The sequence below is a fragment of the Pyrus communis genome, chromosome 10 (genome assembly GCF_963583255.1).
Source record: "Pyrus communis chromosome 10, drPyrComm1.1, whole genome shotgun sequence".
In the NCBI taxonomy this organism is placed as follows: Eukaryota; Viridiplantae; Streptophyta; class Magnoliopsida; order Rosales; family Rosaceae; genus Pyrus; species Pyrus communis.
The window spans coordinates 24,886,361-24,908,231 of NC_084812.1; the positions used below are offsets into that span (position 1 = coordinate 24,886,361).

Below are 21,871 nucleotides of genomic sequence, written 5' to 3' on the forward strand. Positions count from 1 at the left end.
CTCTATCCATTAGAACTCAACTCCCCATCAAAATGTCATCGGAAAGTTTCATATCACTGGTCGACTACAAACATAAAATCTTCCGTACAGTAAACTTCCGAAATTCAAATGATAGAAAATCACTAGAAATGTAAAGGATGCCAAGAGAAACTCATTCGTTACGATATAGTTTGTTCATTTATACATTAAATATTGTTATACACAGAATGTTACAATCTGACTGCGTCCATTTGATTACGATCACACTAGGATAGGATGATGAAGGTTAAGAGGGGAAATCAAAGAAATAGGGATACTCTGGGAATTTAATTTAATGACCCTGTAACAATTTGTGTTGTATTGACTCTTTGCCGGCAGACTTGACCATCTAGAAAAAACATCAGTACATAGAAGTATTGTGTTGACTTGGCCTGGCCTGGCAGCTGCAAACGCAACTTCCAGGAAGCTTAAAAAAAAAAAGAAGCATTTCTTATGAAGTTGCATAAGCATAAGCCAAAAGTATTCACTGTTAGAAATCAACCTCTAGAAGTGCTTTTTGTTTCTCCCTTCACTTTTCTTACCTGGAAAGGAACAATGGCTATCGGAGAGGCCTTTCTTTCTGCCTTTCTTCAAGTTTTGTTTGACAGATTGGCTTCCAATGAGTTTGTAGGCTTACTGTGCGGGAGGAAGTACGATGACTTGCTGGACAAGTTGAAGGTCACTCTTCTGACTGTTACGACGCTGCTTAATGATGCCGAGGAGAAGCAGTTTTACAACGTTGCTGTGAAGAAGTGGTTGCACATGACTAAAGATGCGCTCTATGATGCCGAGGACTTACTAGATGATCTCGCTAGCGAAGCCTTGGCTTGTAAGATGGCAGCTGAATCTCCGGCCACCACTAAACAGGTATGGAATTGGAACCGTATTTCTACCTCTCTCAGTCCATCTAGTAGAGGGATCGAACATAAGTTGGTAAAGATAATTGAGAGGTTGGAATTGATTGCCCAATATAAAAATGTTCTGGGGTTGAAAGACAATGTTCTAGCCTTTAGACATAGATCACCAACAACTTCGTTGGTAGATGAATCATGTGTTTACGGCAGGAGCTGTGACAAAGAGGAGATAATTCGAGTTTTGTTATGTGATGAACCAACTAGTAGAAAGGTTGGTGTAGTTCCTGTCATTGGCATGGCTGGAATTGGAAAGACGACTCTTGCACAACTGATTTACAATGATGAAAGAGTGGACAAGCATTTCGATTTAAAAATTTGGATGTTTGTGTCTGATCATTTTGATGCAGTGAGGGTGACGAAAACAATTCTCGAGTCTGTCAATATGAAAAATGTTGATCTTGATGACTTGAATCTACTTCAAGTTTGTTTGAAAGAAAAATTGGCTGGAAAGAGATTCTTGATTGTTTTGGATGATGTTTGGAACGAGAGGAATGATGATTGGGATCTCTCATGGATTCCTTTCAGAGCAGGGAGAAGCGGAAGCAAGATAATTGTAACAACGCAAAACAGCGATGTTGCATCAAGCATGGGTACGGTTCCAGCTTATCATTTGACAGGTTTATCATTTGAAGATTCTTGTTTATTGTTCAAGAGCCAAGCATTTGAGAATCGAATCATTGATGCTAATCTCGAAGCCATTGGTAAGGAGATTGTCAGCAGGTGTGATGGTTTGCCCATGGCAGTGAAAAGATTCGGAATCCTATTGCACTCTAGAAGGGAAGAAGATGAATGGAAGGATATGTTCAGTAGGAAAATATGGGATCTACCAGATGATGAAAGTAACATCCTTCAGACTTTAAGATTAAGCTACCATCACCTTCCTGCACATTTGAAGCCGTGTTTCGCATATTGTTCCTTGTTCCCTACGGAATTTGAATTTGACAAAGATTCACTTGTTCTGTTGTGGATGGCGGAAGGTTTGCTTGAGCAACCAAAAGGAAATAAAACTTTGGAAGATGTCGGTGGGGAGTATTTTCAGGAGCTGGTATCCAGATCATTCTTTCAACAATCACTTCACAATCGATCAAGATTTGTAATGCACAACCTCATGAAAGAGCTAGCTCAATTTGTTTCTGGAGAGTTCTGTTTCAGATTGGAGGATAAAGTCGACGACAGCAATCAATACAAAGCATATGAGAAGGCTCGCCATTCTTCATATATTCGCCGCCAACGTGAGTTCACTACAAGGTTTGACTCCTTCAGCAGACTTGAGTGCTTACGCACCTTCCTTCCGCTGGATGATTTGGATCCAACAGACGGAACTGGATTTAGCTATTTGGCTAACAAAGTCCCTCGTGATCTACTTCCAAAGTTGCGATATCTGCGAGTGCTATCTTTCAATGCTTGTCGTATTACTGAACTGCCAGATACAATAGGCAATTTAAAGCATCTACGCTATCTGGACCTCTCTCGCACTGCAATTAAAAGGTTGCCTGATTCTACGAGTATGCTTTGCAATTTACAAACATTGTTATTAGTAGAATGTCGCTCTCTCACTAAGTTGCCAGCAGAAATGGGGAACCTGACAAGCCTACGCCATCTTCATATTGACGGAAGCAGATTAAAAGAGATGCCACTGCAAATGTGTAGACTGAAGAATCTCCAATCCTTGTCTAATTTTATGGTAGGTCGGGAGAATGGCTGTGGAATTAAAGACTTGAGCGACATGCTGCAACTTAAGGGATCCCTTATCATTTCAGGACTGCAGAATGTTGTGAATTTTGTAGATGCAATGGAGGCTAATGTGAAGGGCAAGGAAGGACTTGATCACTTGGTGTTCCAATGGAGTGACAGTTCTGATGATTCGCTCGCTGATACAGATGAAGAGGATGTTTCTGACATGCCACAAGTTCACAGAATCCTAGACGATCTCAACATCAGAGGTCATAGTGTTACGAGATTTCCGAGTTTTAAGGAAACCATGGATGCTTATGAACAAGAGGCCAATGAGTTAAGGTTGAAAAGGAGAAACAGTATGGATGGTTCAAGAAATGAAAGATCTGAGATGGTTGTATTCGAGATGCTGCAACCTCATAAAAATATAAAAAAAGTTACGATTGAAGACTATGGAGGCACAAAATTCCCCAGTTGGATTGCGTCCCCATTGTTCTCCAATATTCTATATTTAAAGCTCATCAACTGCAGGAAGTGTACACGACTGCCGGCACTCGGGCAACTTCCTTCACTAAAAGACCTCATTGTTGAAGGGATGGAGGGCATAACAAGTATAGGCGTCGAGTTCTATGGGGATTACCATTCATCTGTCCTTCCATTTCCGTCGTTGGAGACCCTAAAATTTGACTACATGATAAACTGGGAGGAGTGGTCTTCTTCTGGGGTTGAAGGACGGGAAGATTTCTGTTGCCTGAAAAAGATTGAAATTCTAAACTGTCCAAAGCTCAAAAAGTTCTCTCAGAACTTCTCAGCCTTGAGAAAAATGAGAATTAAGTGGTGTGAGGAATTGATTGCTCTTCCAAGCCTTTCAAAGACAGATAATCGTTTAGAGCAACGCGGAGAATTCCCTAACCTCCTTGAGCTTTTTATATGGACATGTCCCAACCTAAGGGAATTACCTAGCATATTTCCGTCTCTGCAAGTCCTCGAGATAAATGGATGTCAAGAACTAACAGAGCTGCCCAAGCTCCCTTTGATCAGGGAGTTGGAACTTAAAAAGTGCAATGAGGAGATACTACGAAGTATAGTTGGACTTTCCTCGCTGACCTACATGCATTTGCATCAAATTCCCGGGCCAACACGTCTACTTGAAGGGTTTCTACAACACTTGACAGCTCTTGAAGAGTTGAAGATTGTGCATCTCAGCGAGATGGTCACTTTGTCTAATGAGATTGGATTGCGAAATCTCAAGCACCTCCAACGCTTGGAAATTTCAGGATGTCCATTCTTACAGGAGTTGCCACAATGCTTGCACCAACTCTCATCTCTTAAGGAGTTTAAAGTTTGGAGATGTCCTTCACTTGTATGCTTTCCGGAAACAGGTTTTCCTTCCACGCTTAGAGGCCTTGAGATCAAGGGTTGTGATGCTCTCCAACTCCTACCAGAATGGAAGATTCAGAACAGCACTGACTTGTGTTTTCCGCTTGAGTACTTGGTAATTGAAGGCTGTTCTTCTCTGAAGTCGTTTCCGAAAGGTGACCTTCCCAGCACACTCAAAGAACTTGAAATCCAGAACTGCAAAAATTTGGAATCCCTTCCAAAGGACATGATTCACAATAATAGTTCTCTTGAGTTTCTTAAGATTTCCGGGTGTCCTTCTGTTACATCCTTTCCGAGAGGTACTTTTGGTCTCCCTGCAGTAACATCCGGCGTAGTCATGAACCTTAAACAGCTCATCATCAATGACTGCACCAACCTCCAGTTCTTACCTGAAGGTCTGCACAACCTTGTTCATCTCAATAATTTGGAAATTACTGAGTGTCCACTTGTCGAGTCTATCGCGGAATTTGACCTACCAAACTCCATGCTGAAAGCAATTAAAGTTTCTGATTGTAGAAGCCTCAAGTCCCTACCAAAACGTATGCACAACCTCACGTCTCTTCAAGAACTATGCATAGAAAGTTGCCCTAGTCTCGTCTCATTTCCAGATGGTGGATTGCCAACTAATCTATCTTCATTGTCGATCATGGATTGTGAAAACTTCAAGCCTTCATTCGAGTGGGGGCTGCACAGACTCACCTGTCTCACCAACCTCGCCTTTGGTGGTTGTCAAGGACTGGTGTCATTCCCAGAGGATTGGCTGTTGCCTATCAGTTTATCCTCTCTTCAGCTTCAGCGACTGCCAAATCTCAAGTTCCTACCCAACAGACTTAACAATCTCACCTCTCTCGATAATCTGGAAATATCGGAATGTGACATACTTCAAACCTTGTTTGAAGAGGAGCAACCGAAGATGCTTCAAAATTTTGAAATTCTGGGATCCACTCTCACTAGTGGTTTTGTGTAAATTGATTATAATTCTGTGTTCATCAATGCAAAAGATCCATTCACTTCAATTTCTTACCAGTCGATATATGTCGTTTAAAAATCTAGTTTTCCATCTGTGTTGCATCTGTGACATATAGCATTCTGGTCAATGGGAACCTTCAGGACTTATTCAACCAAGTCGGGGATTAAGACAAGGTGATCCAGTATCTCCAGTCTTGTTTTTAATATGTGCGGAGCGTTTATCTGCACTTATTAGGAGGAGGGAAGATGGTTGTCTACATGGCTTTCAAATCTCGGCAAATAGTCTGACTATGTGAGAGAGCACACAAAAAGACCTAAGAAGCAATTGATGGAAGTGATGAAGATCATCTCGGATTGCAGGCGGACAGTGCTTCGAAGAGAAGGTTCTGACGATGTCTGGAATGGTGGAGGTGAGGGTTCATGGCTAGGCGGAACATTTCTTATCTCCGGCGGGTAAAGAGGTTCTACTGAAAGCTGTGGCCTCGGCATTACCCGATTCTGCAATGTCAAGCTTAAAACTGCCGGTCAAACTATGCAAGGAAATAGAAAGACTACCATCAAGGTTTTGGTGGAGGGACAAAAAAGCACTCAGAAAGGAGTTCATTGGGGTACTTGGAGCAAGGTCACAACATAGCAAATGCTTGCCAAAATTTGGATGGCACATTCTACAGTGTCCGGAATCTCTCTTAGCGCCGCCACTTTGAGGCCAAAAATTGCCTTAAAAGACAATTTAAATAAAATCTCTTGTTTGCTCAAGCAAAGCGATCTCGATTGAGTCGATTCTAGGCCGCAGTACATAAACAAAAAAACGAACAGAAGACGTATATCTTAGGAGGAGCTTCCACTCTGTCCGGGTTTAACCTGGGATTTGATGGCAGACTAGAAAACCACCTGCAGACACACAACGCCAAGTGCAACATTTCTGTTTGCTCGACCAAGTTATCTCAATGATTAAATTCTATGCCGAAGGAAAAACCTACCAAGCCGTATGACAGGATTTACATGTAAACAAGCTGGCCCGAAGAGAGGGTGGGGAGAAAGGAGAGAGGAGATCGGGAGGATTAAAGTCAAGGCCGATATAAAATGGTCTACTGAGGTGTTTGCCCGTGCATTGGTGGCCCTGGTGGAGGTTGGGGCATACCAGATTGACCCCTAGACTGCAATACGCAAGACAAGGACAAATTAGCTTTTCCCGAGTTAATGTTGAGATTTATGAAAATTTCTGTACCACCAAGGTACAAATTATTGTCTTACCTGATAAGGATTATACCCCGGATGCATGGGAATTTGCCCAGGCTGACCCCGATTGAAGGTGCCACCCTGAGGATACATTTGAGCTCCACTTGCATTTGTTGCGCTCTGCATGTTTGGCATACCATTTGGAAAACCTCCACTTGTAGGCAGAGATCCCGAGTGCATTGGGTTCATGCCCATAAAATGACCTTGTGGCAATGGGTGACCCATCTGATTCATTGTACCTTGAATTCCCTAAGGAACCAAACTAATTTTAATTACCACCAACTACGAGATTTTCCAGGAGTACATAGGCAACAAGGATCGTTCTAAAACCGAATGCAATCTTCACTATTTCTTGAAGTAAGAATATCTAACTTATAAAACAATATTCCAGGGGGATCCAATTTATAAAAATAAGACGTGAATAAATGTAATAAATAATTCTGTGAAAAAAGATGGCATACCATTGGCATTGAATGTGAGGTAGGAACAGATGAAGGCATAGATCCAGGCCCTGAAGATGGCATACCAAGTGGTGGCATTTGGGGTGGCGGTCGATGTAAATGAGGATGCGGCAGCAAGGGTAAATGGGATGGAGGCTGCAAATGTGGCATATTTGGAGGTGCCATAGACATAGGGGGCATTTGTTGCGGGTGACCTTGGTGTTGGTGTTGGTGTTGTGGCATCTGTTGAGGAATTTGCTGATATTGTTGCTGCTGATTCACAGCAAGAAGAGAGGGGTGTGGACCAGACGGGAGAGGTGGAGCACCTAACGCCATCGAAAGTGCATGAGGCTGCTGTTGCTCCCCCTGATTTGATGCATCAAGTGATAACGGCATAGCAACTCCAACACCTGGAATAGTTCCTTCATTTCGAGTCAACCCAGGAACAAATGGTCCAGGAGTTGGTGGTCCTTCAGGTACTGGAAAATTACTAGTCATGCGACCACCAAAAGCAGGGTTTTGCTCACCATAACCTGAGAAAAATAAAAATAACATGATGCGCTGATCAATTCAGGACGCATTTACCTTAATTAAAGTACAAATTCATATGCAGGGTGTGGGAGGGTGGGTTTTTGTGTGCGCCACGCACACACTTATATGTGCATTTTTCTCTATAATATGACCCCCTGTACGTAGCATATCGAGTATTAAGACCATGTCATACCCAAACTTGAAAACAAAATATCCTAAATGCTGACGACATTAGTTATTTTTTAAATAAATACCCTTAAAGGGAAATGTTGAGTCATGCTTGGTGTTGCACAAGTCAAACGTAAAATGCTGAAAATATGACTTCTATTTGATAAGATAATGGGCTATATAGTTTACCATTTTGATTTGGGGGTGGCAAAGTACTACCTTGATTTTGGCTGGTGTTAGATTTATCACGACCAGTATCTCCTGGCCTATTTCTGCACCAAAACTTCGTAGTGTGATCATTGCTACCACTGCAGAAGAACAATAAAAGTAAATGAAGCCACTGCCAAACCAAAACAGTATTTCAGATAATTGTGACACTAGCTTGTTGAGAGTACACCAATATTATTCCATAACAAAAAATCCAAAACATCAAGATCCATATGCTCATTGATCCTTGGCCGAACATTAGACACATCTAAATGAAGCCCAATCACTACAGAATTTGGATTTTGGTAAAGGTAGTAGACAAAGACACAACTCATATTAAACAAATAAGATCCAATCCATAAGTTAAGGGAAACAACTCAGGGCACAAAGAATGTTCTTATTCCAGAGACATGCCTCCTCTGACAAATCACAAGGTTTTAAAAATAGGTGGTTCCCGTTGATCTAAACTTCTAGCAATTTTTGTACGAAATTGCATTACTGTCAAGAAGCAAACTCACGTTATGATGTGTTATGCTCCACTTTCACATAAAAATTTACAACAGCAATCTCACAGCCAGCAAAGTGATTAAGGACAAACCCAACATAGTTTCTATTCTTCATCCGGTTTCCTATATGTTAGTTCGCTTGAGATTCATTTACACAGGAAAAGGAAAAAAGAAAAGAAAAAATCATCAGAGCATCTTGGAATTGCCACTAAATCCTAGGACAAAGTGCTCTGTCAAAAATTGAATGCTTTAATGACATAGCTTTTGAGGCAACTGCATTCACAAAGGGAAAATCAAAGGTAGGCCATCTTAGGAGATCATTTTACAAGTAAACTTAATGATAAAGTGAATTGGTTTTGGGAGCATTCCAGTTTTGGCAATTTTCACAATTCACATCTATAACATAAAAGTTTGAAAGGGGGAAGATCTTAATAAAAAAAAGAACAGAAAACATGTTATGAAGACAAGTAATACATACCTGCAGAGAAGATAACCGATAGGATGCCATGCAAGATCCCACACACTGTGATCATGTGCATTGGGAATTTCAACCTGGGGAGTTTCATGCCTGTGCATCAGGATATTTTAGCTTTCAGAAACTTCCAAGTTATAATGAAGATCCATATGAACATAATAATAGTAATTCGTACTGAAAACTTGAAGATATCGTCATTTTCTCCAGTCATCTAAAAGGACATAAATTGTAAATATGTAATACGTCTTTTTTTTTTCTTTTTTTCTTTTTTTCTTTTTTTTTTTTTGTCAATAATACGTCTTTGCAATAAAGCAATTTATATTTCACTATTATTAATTCATAAGATATCTTACTATTATTTTTCCTCACTTATTTATTTCCAGCATTTTCTGTGATACTTAAGTTCCAAGAAGCACTGATACTGTCCCTTCTCCCCTCAAGATGGATCAGTTCCATATATGCTTCCTGATAACAGATTACACTTTCCATATCTATATGACTAATTTGGTTCAAAGGGTTGCCTTATAATTCTAATAGAATTAAAATATGGGTTTCCTTACTTTCTAAACCATTCATTTCTTTCTAGAAAATACATACGTGTTGCAACAAAGACAAGTATGTAAAATTAAAAGGTTTAGAAAATACATACGTGCACTTAATTAAGAGTAAATCATAAAGGAAACTGAAGATCATAGGAGGTACTAGGATTGAGAATAGAATTTACCCAACAATCCAATGGTAAATGGATCCATCAAAACTCCCACTAACAAAATATTCTTCATGAAACGGATGCCAAGCCAGAGCTGACAAAATTTCAAAGAATGACAACCATAAATATTATACAATATATACATATAAAATGTTGATTAATATCTTGAGCACATTAACTTTGGCCCTCCATTGATGAGGCATGTGCATAATAAAGATGCAAGGGAAATGGGAGGAAGTTTTCCAAACAGAAATATTTTGCAATACTAATAATACAAGTTACAACAAACAATAATCATAATGACGCTCATCCATGAGAAATTTAATAAGAGTCAACAATAATGCCAAACAGTACCAGAAATAATAAAAACAATCCAACAGGGATGAACAAAATGGGATACTTGGGACCAATAAGGCAAAATTTCGAGAAAATAGATGATAAGAGTTTGATGGATGAAATGGAGGTATCCTTTTGTGAAAGAAAAAACACAAAATCATTTGAAAAGAACTGTCATTAGGTTAGCTATTCATTATGGGGCCAATATTACTTTTAATAAAAGCAAGGGTAATGTATGAATGTAGCAGAGACTATGGTTCTGGTTAAAGGTGTTCAGTGAGGCCATCTAAGTTGGGTTATCAAACATGAGAGAGGCTTTATTTTGGGAGATGCATTAGCTTTATGGCAAGAGGAAGAAGGCTATGGTTCTAGGAAGATGCGCCGTGTGATGGCTGCTTTTCATGTAATATGAGTGGAGAGTAAAAGAAGGACATTTGACAATGTGAGTGGGTGGTGAGGCGGAGTATTTGTCGGAGAGGGTTCTCTTTTAAGCAATTCTATCAGGGTTTGCTCAGAGATATTCTATGAGTGGAGAGTCAAAGAAGGGTATTTGACAATGTGAGCGGGTGGGCAGGTAGATTATTTTTGCGAGAGAGTTCTTTCTTTGCAAGCTTTCAAATAGGAATGCAGCTGTAATAAGTGTCCATTGTTTCTTTGCTAATTTTTTTTGTTTTGTTTTAGAGCTCTCCAGATCTTTGATCTGGTGAACATCTTTTACACTGTTTTATGCTAATTCTTTCTCTTTATTTTTTGTGAAAACTATTTCTCTCTCTTTAATGTCATTGTGTTTCCTATCCAAAAAAAAAAAATGTACACAGAGATAAGAATATTAAGATGGATTGATCAGGATAACCAAAAAAGGTAAGTCCAAACACCAAGGCATTAAGGAAACATCGAAGGTGGCACCTATTAGTGACAAGATAAGAGAAATACTAAGGTATCAGAAGAAACTTCACTGACCAGTCACATCCTTTCGATGCCCGCGGAAGGATGCAAGTTCTTTCATGGCCCTTATGTCATAAACCTGAGAGTATGGGGTGCAACAATATCATCAGCCACAGGAGGAAACTATAAATTTTCAATGAACAAAGAGATCCATTATCAATTTAAGTGACAGTTCAGAAGAAAAAAAAAATTGGCCACCAACCTTGATGATTTGATCCTTCGAAGCAGTTAGCACCCAGTTACCATTTTGGTTCCATTTAACCGAGAGCACCATATTTTTATGGCCATGACTGCAAAGACATGCATAACATTTTAATAGAAATTTAAATAATAAATAACTTACAGGTTTAACTGCAATATCTCTCTACTTACAACGAACAGAGTTCTCGCCCTGACTTAGCATCCCAAAGTTTAACAAGACTGTCTTTCCCACCTACAGTGTAACCCAACCATATTGAAGTAATCGAACATTGACTTACAATAAGATCTCGATATCAACTTGGAAGAGAATTTTTGCAAATACCTGAAACTAGTAGAGATTTAGTAGGGTGCCAGTCAACACTCTTCACATCCCAACCATGGCCTGCCTGAGTTCAAACCACATAGAGAAATTCTAAGGTTACTCCATGCACTTCTTAAGCATGCAAATCCCAAGAACATGACGTCAAAAACTTTAAAAACAAAGAAACTTAATGCAGTTATGAATCTAAGATAATCTGTTCATGGATTTTCTGCTTTGAACCCAATAAAGTATTCCAACAATAGATCAACAACATATCCCGAGTACTGAGAATGCTACATGCTCTATGCATTTAGATGAAGCATCAAAGCAGTCCCAAACTTACAGACTAGGGATCACTCTTTAAACAAGATTTTGTGCCATTCGAAGTTAAATTTTAGTTAAAACCCCTTTTGGTCTTATGGTCTAGCTAACCCAACTTTACACCCTGGTAATACTTCCTGACATTTAAGGAGGGAGGGAAACAACTATATTGGCTGTTCAAACAGCTAGGGGTCCCGCAATGCGAGATCCCACTTAGAAGCTTTTCTCATACGCATACTCAAAGCACATGCTGAAATGGGTAAACATCCTCTCCATTAACAAAAATTTGAGGAAATGGACTCTTCATTTCACAAACTTGTGATTTTCAACCAGCCATAGTATATGTTTAACTTGGTTGATGTGATGTATCTCAAGTCATACTAACCCAAATTAACTAAATATATAGCAACTCCCACTTCTCAATACAACAAAATGTAAATAAACAAACAGGTCCCAATAAACACCAGTTTACTGGGTGTCAAAATACGTAATGCAGAAAACAAGAAATTGGAGTATTTGGAAAGAGAGCTTGAAAGAGACTTTAAGAAAAGATATGGAGTACTTGGAGCTAACGGAAAACTTGGTGCTAAACCAAGCGCAATAGCGTTCTAAGATTCATATAGCCGACCAATTAGTGGGATAGGGCTTGGTGGTGGTGGTTGTTGTTGTAGAAAACAAGAAATCCCCAGAAACAATCTAACACTTCGAAATAAAGTATATTTCTGTCACAACATTCCAATCCATTGCCAAAACCAGAAAATTTCTGGTAGGCAACCAGGGTTACCAATTATGAAAGCTACATTGAAAAGGAATATAGATCCTAAGGTTTTCCCTTACAAATCTGAATGGGAAACGTATTTAAAATAATAAATAAAGAGAGAAAATATAATATTAAGATGAATTCAATTTCACATAGAAAATGGATGTCTATGTGTTTAGAGCTTTGGATGAAGGGTATGCATTTCTTTTATTGTACAGATAACAACATACCAATAACATCATATAGAAGTACTTGGATTGAACTAGCAACCCATGCTCAACAAGCTCAGGCTATATCCATTGTGTAGTCAAAGCACTTTACCAGTCAGTGTGCGCTCTTCTTGGCACCGTGCAAAGTCCCAAACTTTAACAGTATTATCATCGGAGCAGGAACAGAATTTCAAGTCAGTCTTGCAGAAGCTGTTACAACGGCCCAGTTAACAAATGTCTGAAGCAGAATGAATAATATTATGCAAACAGGAGAATTTACCTTAAGTCGCGAACAGATTCTTTATGAGCAGATTTATTTGCCTTTACATTATTCATGTTGTTTTGCCAATACCTAACAAATACACCCATATGTATGAACAAGTTAAACTATCATAACTTTTCATTTAATAGAACTTATTAAAAATTAAAAAAATCATATCTGTAATTACTTTATTGCACCGCCATCATCACCAGAGACCATCCAATTGTCATTATGACTCCACACCATAGACCTGATTGCTTGATCATGAGCCTAGAAATTGAAGAAAAAATAATCAGCTCTCATTCTGATATCCATTGGACAGTAATTAAAAGAAATGGACGTCTAATTTTTTTTTTTCAAGAAGAAACTATAGAAAGTTATTATAACAACAGAAGAAATTACAACTAGTGGCTAAGAAATCCACCAACTAGCTAAGACCTCTCCAGTAGGACTACTTTACAAGTAACTAAAGCTGTACCAAATTCATTTTACGGCTGCTAACACATACATCACAATAATCCCTAAACTCATTCGAAACTGATGCCCAGAGGGCTGCCCAGTATCTTACTCTACCCATAGTTCCTCTACTCTCACTCCCTTATAATCCTCAAAATTCTTCTACTAACCTGAAGAATCATTTCAAAGTTAAATGATTGTCCATTCCAAAGAGTGAATTCCCCACTTTGAGAGCCAGTAATAAGACGTCTTCCTGTAGGAGTCCACTGTAAAAAGAAAAAGAGAGAGGATGAGGTCAGCGAAAATTAGAAGGATAGCTCAACAACAAAACCAATAAAATGACACAAAAAATTCCCTTTTTTGTTTTTTGTTTTTTTTTTTTTTTTTTTTTGAGAAGAAATGATAACACTTTATTAAAATAATAACATGAATTACAAAATAGTGGATAAGAAATCCACCATCTAGCAAAACTAGCTAAGGCCTCTCAAGTAGATCTATTTACAAGTAACATAACCTCAACCAAAATCATTTTACGGCTGCTAACATATACCACACTATATGAGAAAGAGAATAATCCCTGAACTCATTCAAAACTGATGCCCAGAGGGCTGCCCAGTGTCTTACTCTACCCCATAGTTCTGCTACCCCCACTCCATTATAATCCTTCAAAACTCTTCTATTACGCGCCGACCAGTGAGAATACAACCTTAAAAGTAAAACCGCTCAAGTGTTTAACACCAGAGCTCATATCCAATAGGATACACCCCTTGTACACCCTCCCTAAAACCGTGTGGATCACTCTCTCAACCTAGAGAAATATCCTCTCTAGTAACCCAACAGTAAACCCACTCCTGTAACACACCCAAGAGTAAATCCACTTTTGTATCCCATGCACTCAGATAATTCCCATCTGAGTCATACTTCAAACGACCAAGGCCTCCACCTTTGTATAGGGCTTACGAGAAGCAGCTAGAAATCAGTAGCCACTTCCTTGTACCAATGCACCGACTTGCATTAAATACACAAAATTTAACCCAGTTGTTCCACTAATGGAACTCTCTTGAGCCAGCCATAATTATCCGTCAATACACCAGCTAAATAACCACTATATTAATTTCAATACAATACCAAGAACCCAGTATGCGAATAATGCATGTCTTTCTGTCAAATTGTGTCAATACATGTCCAACCACATCCATTTACCATGAGTAAATTCATGGGAATTTCAAAAGCCATGCACCTCCACTTAGGAGGGAGGTTATTCTCAACAGCGTCTACATGTCATTGATGTCAGGTGTCAATCAAACAACAATACTATAGAAATGATAGTTGAACAATAAGATTATTCATTATTGAAAAGTTTTTGGAAATATGCCAGCCGGTAGTCACACCTCCCTCCAAAATAGGGATCCCAAGTTCAAATCTCCCTCCAAACAACATAACTCCAAACTCAAAAAGAAAACATCAACATGCTCAATGAAGGATGCACAGAAAAACATAAAAAACACATAGAGAAAGAGGATTTAGATTTTCTTTTGACCAAATCTGAATTGTAGTGAAACTTACCAAAACCCGATTAATCGGACAACGATTCTTGTTTAAAGAAGTGTGTACAAACTTTGCAGCAAAGCTAGTGGATGGATTATCTGAGTAGGCAACTGACGGCAACATCTACATTGAAAACACAATATTCATGCAAAATGAACATATAACCAAGTTCAGACAACAATTGGACTACCATCATGCTTCCAATTAAGAATTTCTTGAACACAAAGAAAAAATGAAATAGAAATAACAAGGACTACTGACATCAATTGCTGCTGCAGGTGTGGGTTGCAATACCGTTCTATCCCTTGCATCGCGCTGCCACATTCGAATCTGAACACAATAATGAATGATTTTAGGATACTTGATCACTAATATAAATTTGCAAGTTTACAAGACAATGACAACCAGAATCCTTAAAGGCTATGTTCACCTGAAAATGAAACAAAAATATCTGAAGGACATAACGTAGTGATCTTTTGTGAGTTTAACCTCTGGGTGGGAGTTTATTTTTAATTTTAGTGTGGTGGTTTCTGTTCTGATCTGTGCTTCGTAGGAGTGGTTGGGTTGTTGCAGGGATGTCTGTTGGACTGTTTTCTGGCCCGGAAGAGATGTTAAAACCCTGGTCCCTTCCTTAAGCATAGATAAGACCATATTGCAGGACATAACTTTTAAGATACATGGGTTTAAATAACATAAAAAAATTAACAAATCAATGCACACCCAAATTACATGTACCCATCAAATCAAAGGATGACTTCTTGCTGAAATGATGACTGTAGGAAAGTCAAAGAAACATGAACAAAAGTATAATGCAAAATAATGAAAACTTTACCTGCATATATCGCACGACAGTGCTAGTATAATCAACTGCCCTCCTGTGTGTAAGCTTTTTCATCCTTTTTCCAGGAAAACTGTCAGCATGAGCTGCAACAAACAAACCATTTGTCACTCATTATACATAAAAAAATTAAAAAAAAAAAAGGAAAATTCATTAAATTCTGCACTAAACCTCTTAGAAAAATTAAACCACTAATTTCAAATATTGTTTACACCTTCCACCTCACTGGCATACCCTTTTAAATTGCAAATCTAAAGAACTTCAAGATCCAAAACCAGTTCTAAGTGTTTAATTTACAGATTCTTTATTCAAAGCCGTGGCGCTTTAAAACTGTAAATCCAAAGTTGAAAATCCCAGTCAGAAAAAAGAAGTAAATTGCAACCAAATTCTTGTTTAGGTACCTCCCTACACTTAAAATTCTTTTATTTTTATTTTTTTGCATTAATTTTCAACCCAAAAGAACCAGAACAAAATAGCAAAGACAAAGGCATAATTTGGTACGAACCATCATAAGGAGGAGCGAGCCCAGGTTGGTTGTGATACTCTGGGGGCATATTAGTTGAAGAAGCCGACGGCTGACGCATCATTAGGGCCGGTGGCGGCGGGCCTCTATGAAATTCTCCACCTTGCTGCTGATGTTGCTGGTGTAGTTGCAAATGCTGTTGCTGGTGTTGTTGCAGATGCTGCTGCTGATGTTGTTGCAAATGCTGCTGCTGATGTTGAGGATGTTCCTGCTGATGTTGTGGGTGCTGTTGTTGGTGGTGTTGCTGTTGTGCATCAGGGTACATCATTGTAGCCCCAAATCAAAGTACTAAAGGGAAAAGAAAACAAAAACCAAAACCCCAGGATTAGAGAACAGAGAAGTGGAAAGTTGCACCAATTTAAACGCCTTCCGCTGAGCTGAAATCGAATTCAATTGGGATTAGCAGTCAGACTGGCTATGAATTCAAGGCAATGAAGGCCTAAGGGGTGGAAATTTAGAGTTTTAACACAGCATGGCCTTCTCATAGATATGGTTTCTTTTCATGAATTGAGAGAAAACCCATCAAACAATCGACAGACTTGAACAACTAGAGCGTAATAAAGCATGTAAAGAGCGAAAATTTAATCTGTTTAAAATAAATTAACAAATAAAAAATCTACAAATACAGCAAAAAAGACATAAAAAAAGGGTTTTTTTCACAACCCATAAATTGAATAATGGAATTGAACCAGTATACCATACTGAATAATGGAATTTAATAAAAATTAATAAATAAAAACCAAACTATTAAAAAAAAAAAAAGAGACTTACTGGGATTTGATAACTTTCTCAACCCAGAATTTAGTTCTGAGAACTGCAGTAGGATGTATGTAGAATGCCAGAAGCGGATTCGTTTCTTGAGGAAGAAGAGTGGAGACGGAAAGTATGAATCCGAGAGGGATTAAATTTGAAGTAGGAACCTGAGAAATTTGAGCATTCTGGAATCCGAATACGAAAGCGAGAGCTTGTGCTCTTCAAGCGGGGTAAGGGCAGTCCCTGATTTTTCAGTTGGGTCTCTCTCTCTTCGAGCGGGTTCATGTTCAGTCAAATTCGGCTGAGTTTTCCGCTTACGTACATCGACGCCGTTGGTTCCATCCTAACGGTCGAAATTACAACTCCGCAGCTAACACTTCACACCATCTCCAACAATGAGCTAAACGCTAACTTAAGACCATCTCCAACAATGAGCTAAACGCTAAATTTCCCCCTATTCACCCCCCCCCCCCCAACCCACTCCAACCCAATTCAAAATTTTGGGCTAAAAGCCAAATGCCAAAGCTAGGCCAAATACCCCCCAAATTCCCCTGCATGCGAGTGGACTCACTGGAACTTGGGCCACTCTCGGCCTGCCCACACACGTATGCGCCCCACGCACTAGGCCTGCAATGCTTTCCCGACAGGGGTGGGCCCCGCAGTCAGCTGGTTGTCGGCCAACATCATCATCCCAACGACTATAATTGACATCCAATGGCTGGGGTTTAAGGACCGTTGGTTGATCCAACGGTCTAGATTCAAATTTATTTTTTTTAGAATATGTTATTTTAAAATACATTGAATCCAATGGTTGAGATCAAATATAATCAAATCTAATGGTAAAAAAAAAAAAAAAAAAAAAAAAAAAAAAAAAAAGATCTAACGACCTAAATTTAAATCCAACGGCTAAAATAATTAAAAAAAATATTTAACTCAAAATTCACCTAAAAATTCTATAAATACCTATGTATTGTTCAAACATCCACACAAGACTCAATTTTCTCCTATAATTCTTCCAATTTATCTTTCTACCATTTCTTTCCATTTCCAAATTGTTCAATATGGCAATAGAGCATACTAGAGGTCGTAATTGGACCTGTGAGGAAGATGTTGCTTTATGTTTGGCATGAGTTTCTGTTAGCGAAGATGGTGCAGTTGGCACAAATCAAAATAAGTTGAACGTGAATTGAAAGTTAGCTCAGGGTTGAAAGATCAGTAAAAGTTGAAGGCTTGCTTTGTGGAAAATTTAGTGATTTTTCAATATTTATCATAATTTAAATATTTTTAGATTAAAATGTTCATAAAATTAATTTACGATAGTCTACATATTTATTTATTTATTTTAAATTTAATTTAAGAAAAAAATAGCCTAATTTCATTATTTAATAATTTTGTGCTAAAATTTTAGCCCAGAATGGTTGGAACAGAAAAGCTGTTTCCGGGCTAAAAAATTTAGCTTTTAGCCCAACCATTAGAGATAGTCTTAAGAGAGTAAATTCGCCCGTTTACGAATTTTTAAAAAGAAGAATACAAGGATCAAATTTTGGTAACACATTATTTATGTTTAAAATTTTGGTCTTCTTAATATTACTGTTTTAAAAGTTAATTAGGTATATTTTACACTTCTTAATCATTTAAATTGCACTTTTTTAAGGGTGGTACTATTCACACACTTTTGTTTTACATCCACACATTTTCTCTCAATTTTTCATAGCTGAATCGAATAAATTAAAGAACATAAAAAGACACAAATTAACAAATAGTATGTAGAAAGTAAAACAGACAGATGTACATTGAGGTAGTCCCATGACCACTGGAGGCCTAAAAGTACGTACGTGAAGATCCTCTAAGACCCTCGTGTAGATCTGTGTTGTTTAACATAACCCAAATCATGCTTTACAAAGGTGCCTAGGGGTATTTATAATGGTTTTTTTATAAGTATTTTGTTGCACTAAATGTTGGCCAATCTGGAGGCCTTTGCCTACTTTGGAACTCTTATGTTATTTTAGTTAATGTTTTTGCTTTTCAATGTAGATTCATTCATTGTACCTTAAAAGACTTAAAGTAGGATGTAGAGTGGTATGTGTTATAAATAGGCAAAAGTTAGAGAAATAACTTTTGCTAAGTACAAGGACGAAGCGGGTGCAATATATCACGTTGTTTTGTTTCGTAACTATAACACAAAATTATTACAAATGAAAGAGAAATGGAAGGGTACTTAAATTATTCCAACTTTTCTTTTCTTGCTGTGTATTTTGATCACTCACAGTGCTCTATATATAGAGCAACTTCATTGAAAGCTTACAAAACTACAATATTAGGCATATGATAGAGATACTATTGGCATGTGGGCATACAATCCCATTATTTACAACATTCCCCCTTGGATGCCCACATATCAACATCAATTGCCTCGTTAAAACATTGCTTGGAAAAACCCATTGGGTAAAACCTATAGTGAAGGAAAAAGAGTACAACTTTACCCGAACTGTTGATAGAGTGTTAAACATGCTTATGTTGCCTCGTTAAAACCTTGATAGGAAAAACCCAGTGGGAAAAATCCTAATCGAAGGAAAAAGAGTATAACATGCATGTATCATGGATGTTCCCATTGAATTGTATCTCCCCTTGATTCCGCATTCTTTAAATTTTAGTTGATTGGTAAGCCGACGTAATCCGATTCCCTGCATTAGCTTGAAACGTGCACTTTGGTGAACAAATATGCCAAATTTTCATTGGAACAAATCTGTTTGACTTCAATAACTATAGCCTTTTGAAGCTCATGTGCATTGAAAAACCTTGGATAGATATGTTTAGTCTTATCGCCCTTGATGAATCCCTTGATGAATCATTCCTTCATTTGGGCAACACAGACTACATTATCTTCATGGATGACAGTTAGAGTGTCTGTCTTTAAAGGTAGACTACATGAATTCCGGATGTGATGGATCATTGATCTTAACTAAGAATATTCACGACTTGCTTCATGTAAAGCAAGTATTTCCGAGTGATTGGAAGATGTAGCAACTAATGTTTGCCTTGTTGAGCGCCATGAAATTGTTGTATCTCCATTAGTGGACACATGTCCAGTTTGTGAGCGGGCTTTGTGCAGATCAGAGATAAAACCAGCATATTTATATCCAACAAGGATCTGGTCATTTGTGAATTTGAGACCCATGTCTGTTGTCCCACGAAGGTATCGTAATACATCTTTGACTCCCTTCCAATGACGAATTTTTGGAGCAAAGCTATACCTTACTAACAAGTTGACTGAAAAAGCTATATCTGGTCTAGTACATTGTGCTAAATACAATAAAGCACCTATTGCACTCAAATATGGTACTTTTGGGCCAAAGACGATTTCATCATCTACTTTTGGACAAAATAGATCTTTCTTAATGTTCAAAGAACGAATGACCATTGGGGTGCTAAGTGGATAAGCCTTGTCCATGCCAGATCACTTTAGTATTTTTTCAATGTAAGCTGATTGATGGACCAAAATTCCATTAGCACAATACTCGATCTGCAGGCCGAGACAATATTTTGTTTTCCCGAGGTCTTTCATTTCAAATTCACTTTTCAGATATTCAACAGTTTTATTGAGCTCTTCAAGAGTTCCAACTAGGTTCATATCTTCGACATATACTGCCACTATAGCAAATCCATTATTTGATTTCTTAATGAACATACAAGGGCATATGACATCGTTGGTATATCTTTCTTTGATCAAATACTCACTAAGATGATTATACCACATTCGTCCAGATTGTTTCAGCCCATATAATGATCGTCTTAATTTAATTGAGAACATATCTCATGGTTTGTTAGTCTTTTTAGGCAACTTAAAGTCCTTCTGGGACTTTCATATATATGTTAGTATCTAATTCTCCATATAGAGAAGCAGTGATGACATCCATAAGTTGCATGTCAAGTTTTTTTGAAACCACCAAACTTATTAAGTAACAGAAAGTAATTGCGTCCATTATAGGAAAATATGTCTCTTCATAATCAATTCCAGGTCTTTGTGAAAAACCTGTGCAATGAGTCGTGCTTTATATATCTTGCAATCTCGTTGCGTTTCCTTGTGAATACCCATTTGTAACCCATGGGGCTTACACCAGGTGGGGTTTGGACTACCGATCCAAAAACACTTCGCATTTCCAAGGAATTTAATTCTACCTGAATTTTATCCTTCCACTTAGGCCAATTATGTATTTGTTTGCATTCATCAACATAGAGGGGCTCAATATCATCACTTGATATATTTCAGTGGCTATTGGGAAAGTGAACAGGTCGTCAATGATTATTTCATTTTGATCTCATAATTCGTTAGTACATGCATAATTTTTGAAGATTTCTTTGCTTTCATGTACCTCTGTCTTTTCAAGGACATGTGTCTCATCAAGGACATTTTCTTTTTTAGAAAGTTCAGAATCATCAATTGTGGATTTGTCATTCATTTTCTTTTCCTAAATGATTTCATTTGGATTGAGCTGTGCCCTTATCTTTCTCTTTCAAGGGGTTGAATCTTTTGAACCTGAAGGTCTACCACGCTTCAGGCTTGCACTGGATGAATCATTCACTGCCACTTTATTTTGTCCAACATTGACATCAATTCTTGCAGGCACATTTGCAGCTAGTATATGTGACTTTGTCACTTTCGAAGATTCATAAATGCATCTGGCATTTGATTAGCAATACTTTGAAGATGAACAATCATTTTCACTTCATTTTCGCATTGACTACTTCATGGATCAAAATGAGATAAGGTAGATACAACCTATGTCAGCTCTTGCCGTTCATTTGGAATTGTCTTTTATCCCCCTAATGACCGGAAGACTGTCTCATCAAAATGACAATCCGCAAACTAAGCTGTAAGCATATCATTTGTTAAGGGTTCCAAATATCTAATGATAGATGATGAATCAAAACCCATATAAATTCTCAGTCTACGCTGAGGTCTTATTTTAATGTGTTGTGGCGATGCAATAAACATATAAATAGCACAACCAAAACTCGTAAATGTGAAATATTTTGTTGATGCCCAAACATGAGTTGTATTAATGAGTATTGGTGGTTGGCTATGGGTCTCAATTGAACCAATGATGCAGCATGTAAGATGGCATGTCCCCATGCAAAAACTGGCAATTTTGTTTTCATGAGCAAAATGTGAGCTATTAATTGAAGC

The 21,871-nt window shown here is 38.1% G+C and overlaps 2 protein-coding genes across 2 annotated transcripts; one reads left to right on the plus strand and one right to left on the minus strand.

The window, feature by feature from the left end:
• Positions 1-573: 573 nt before the first annotated feature.
• On the plus strand, positions 574-4,953 carry LOC137748056 (putative disease resistance RPP13-like protein 1). Its single transcript, XM_068488154.1, has one exon. It carries the CDS (start codon positions 574-576, stop codon positions 4,951-4,953), a length of 4,380 nt encoding a protein of 1,459 aa, XP_068344255.1.
• Positions 4,954-5,143: 190 nt separating this feature from the next.
• On the minus strand, positions 5,144-16,930 carry LOC137748205 (flowering time control protein FY-like). Its single transcript, XM_068488315.1, has 19 exons — positions 16,702-16,930; positions 15,913-16,218; positions 15,402-15,493; positions 14,831-14,899; positions 14,588-14,692; positions 13,192-13,287; positions 12,753-12,835; positions 12,584-12,655; positions 12,416-12,513; positions 11,035-11,094; positions 10,884-10,944; positions 10,714-10,801; positions 10,527-10,590; positions 9,246-9,324; positions 8,525-8,614; positions 7,553-7,641; positions 6,656-7,167; positions 6,210-6,443; positions 5,144-6,112 (listed from the first exon to the last, which is right to left on the minus strand). Exons 2-19 carry the CDS (start codon positions 16,196-16,198, stop codon positions 6,044-6,046), a joined length of 2,247 nt encoding a protein of 748 aa, XP_068344416.1. The 5' UTR covers positions 16,199-16,218; positions 16,702-16,930; the 3' UTR covers positions 5,144-6,043.
• Positions 16,931-21,871: the final 4,941 nt, after the last annotated feature.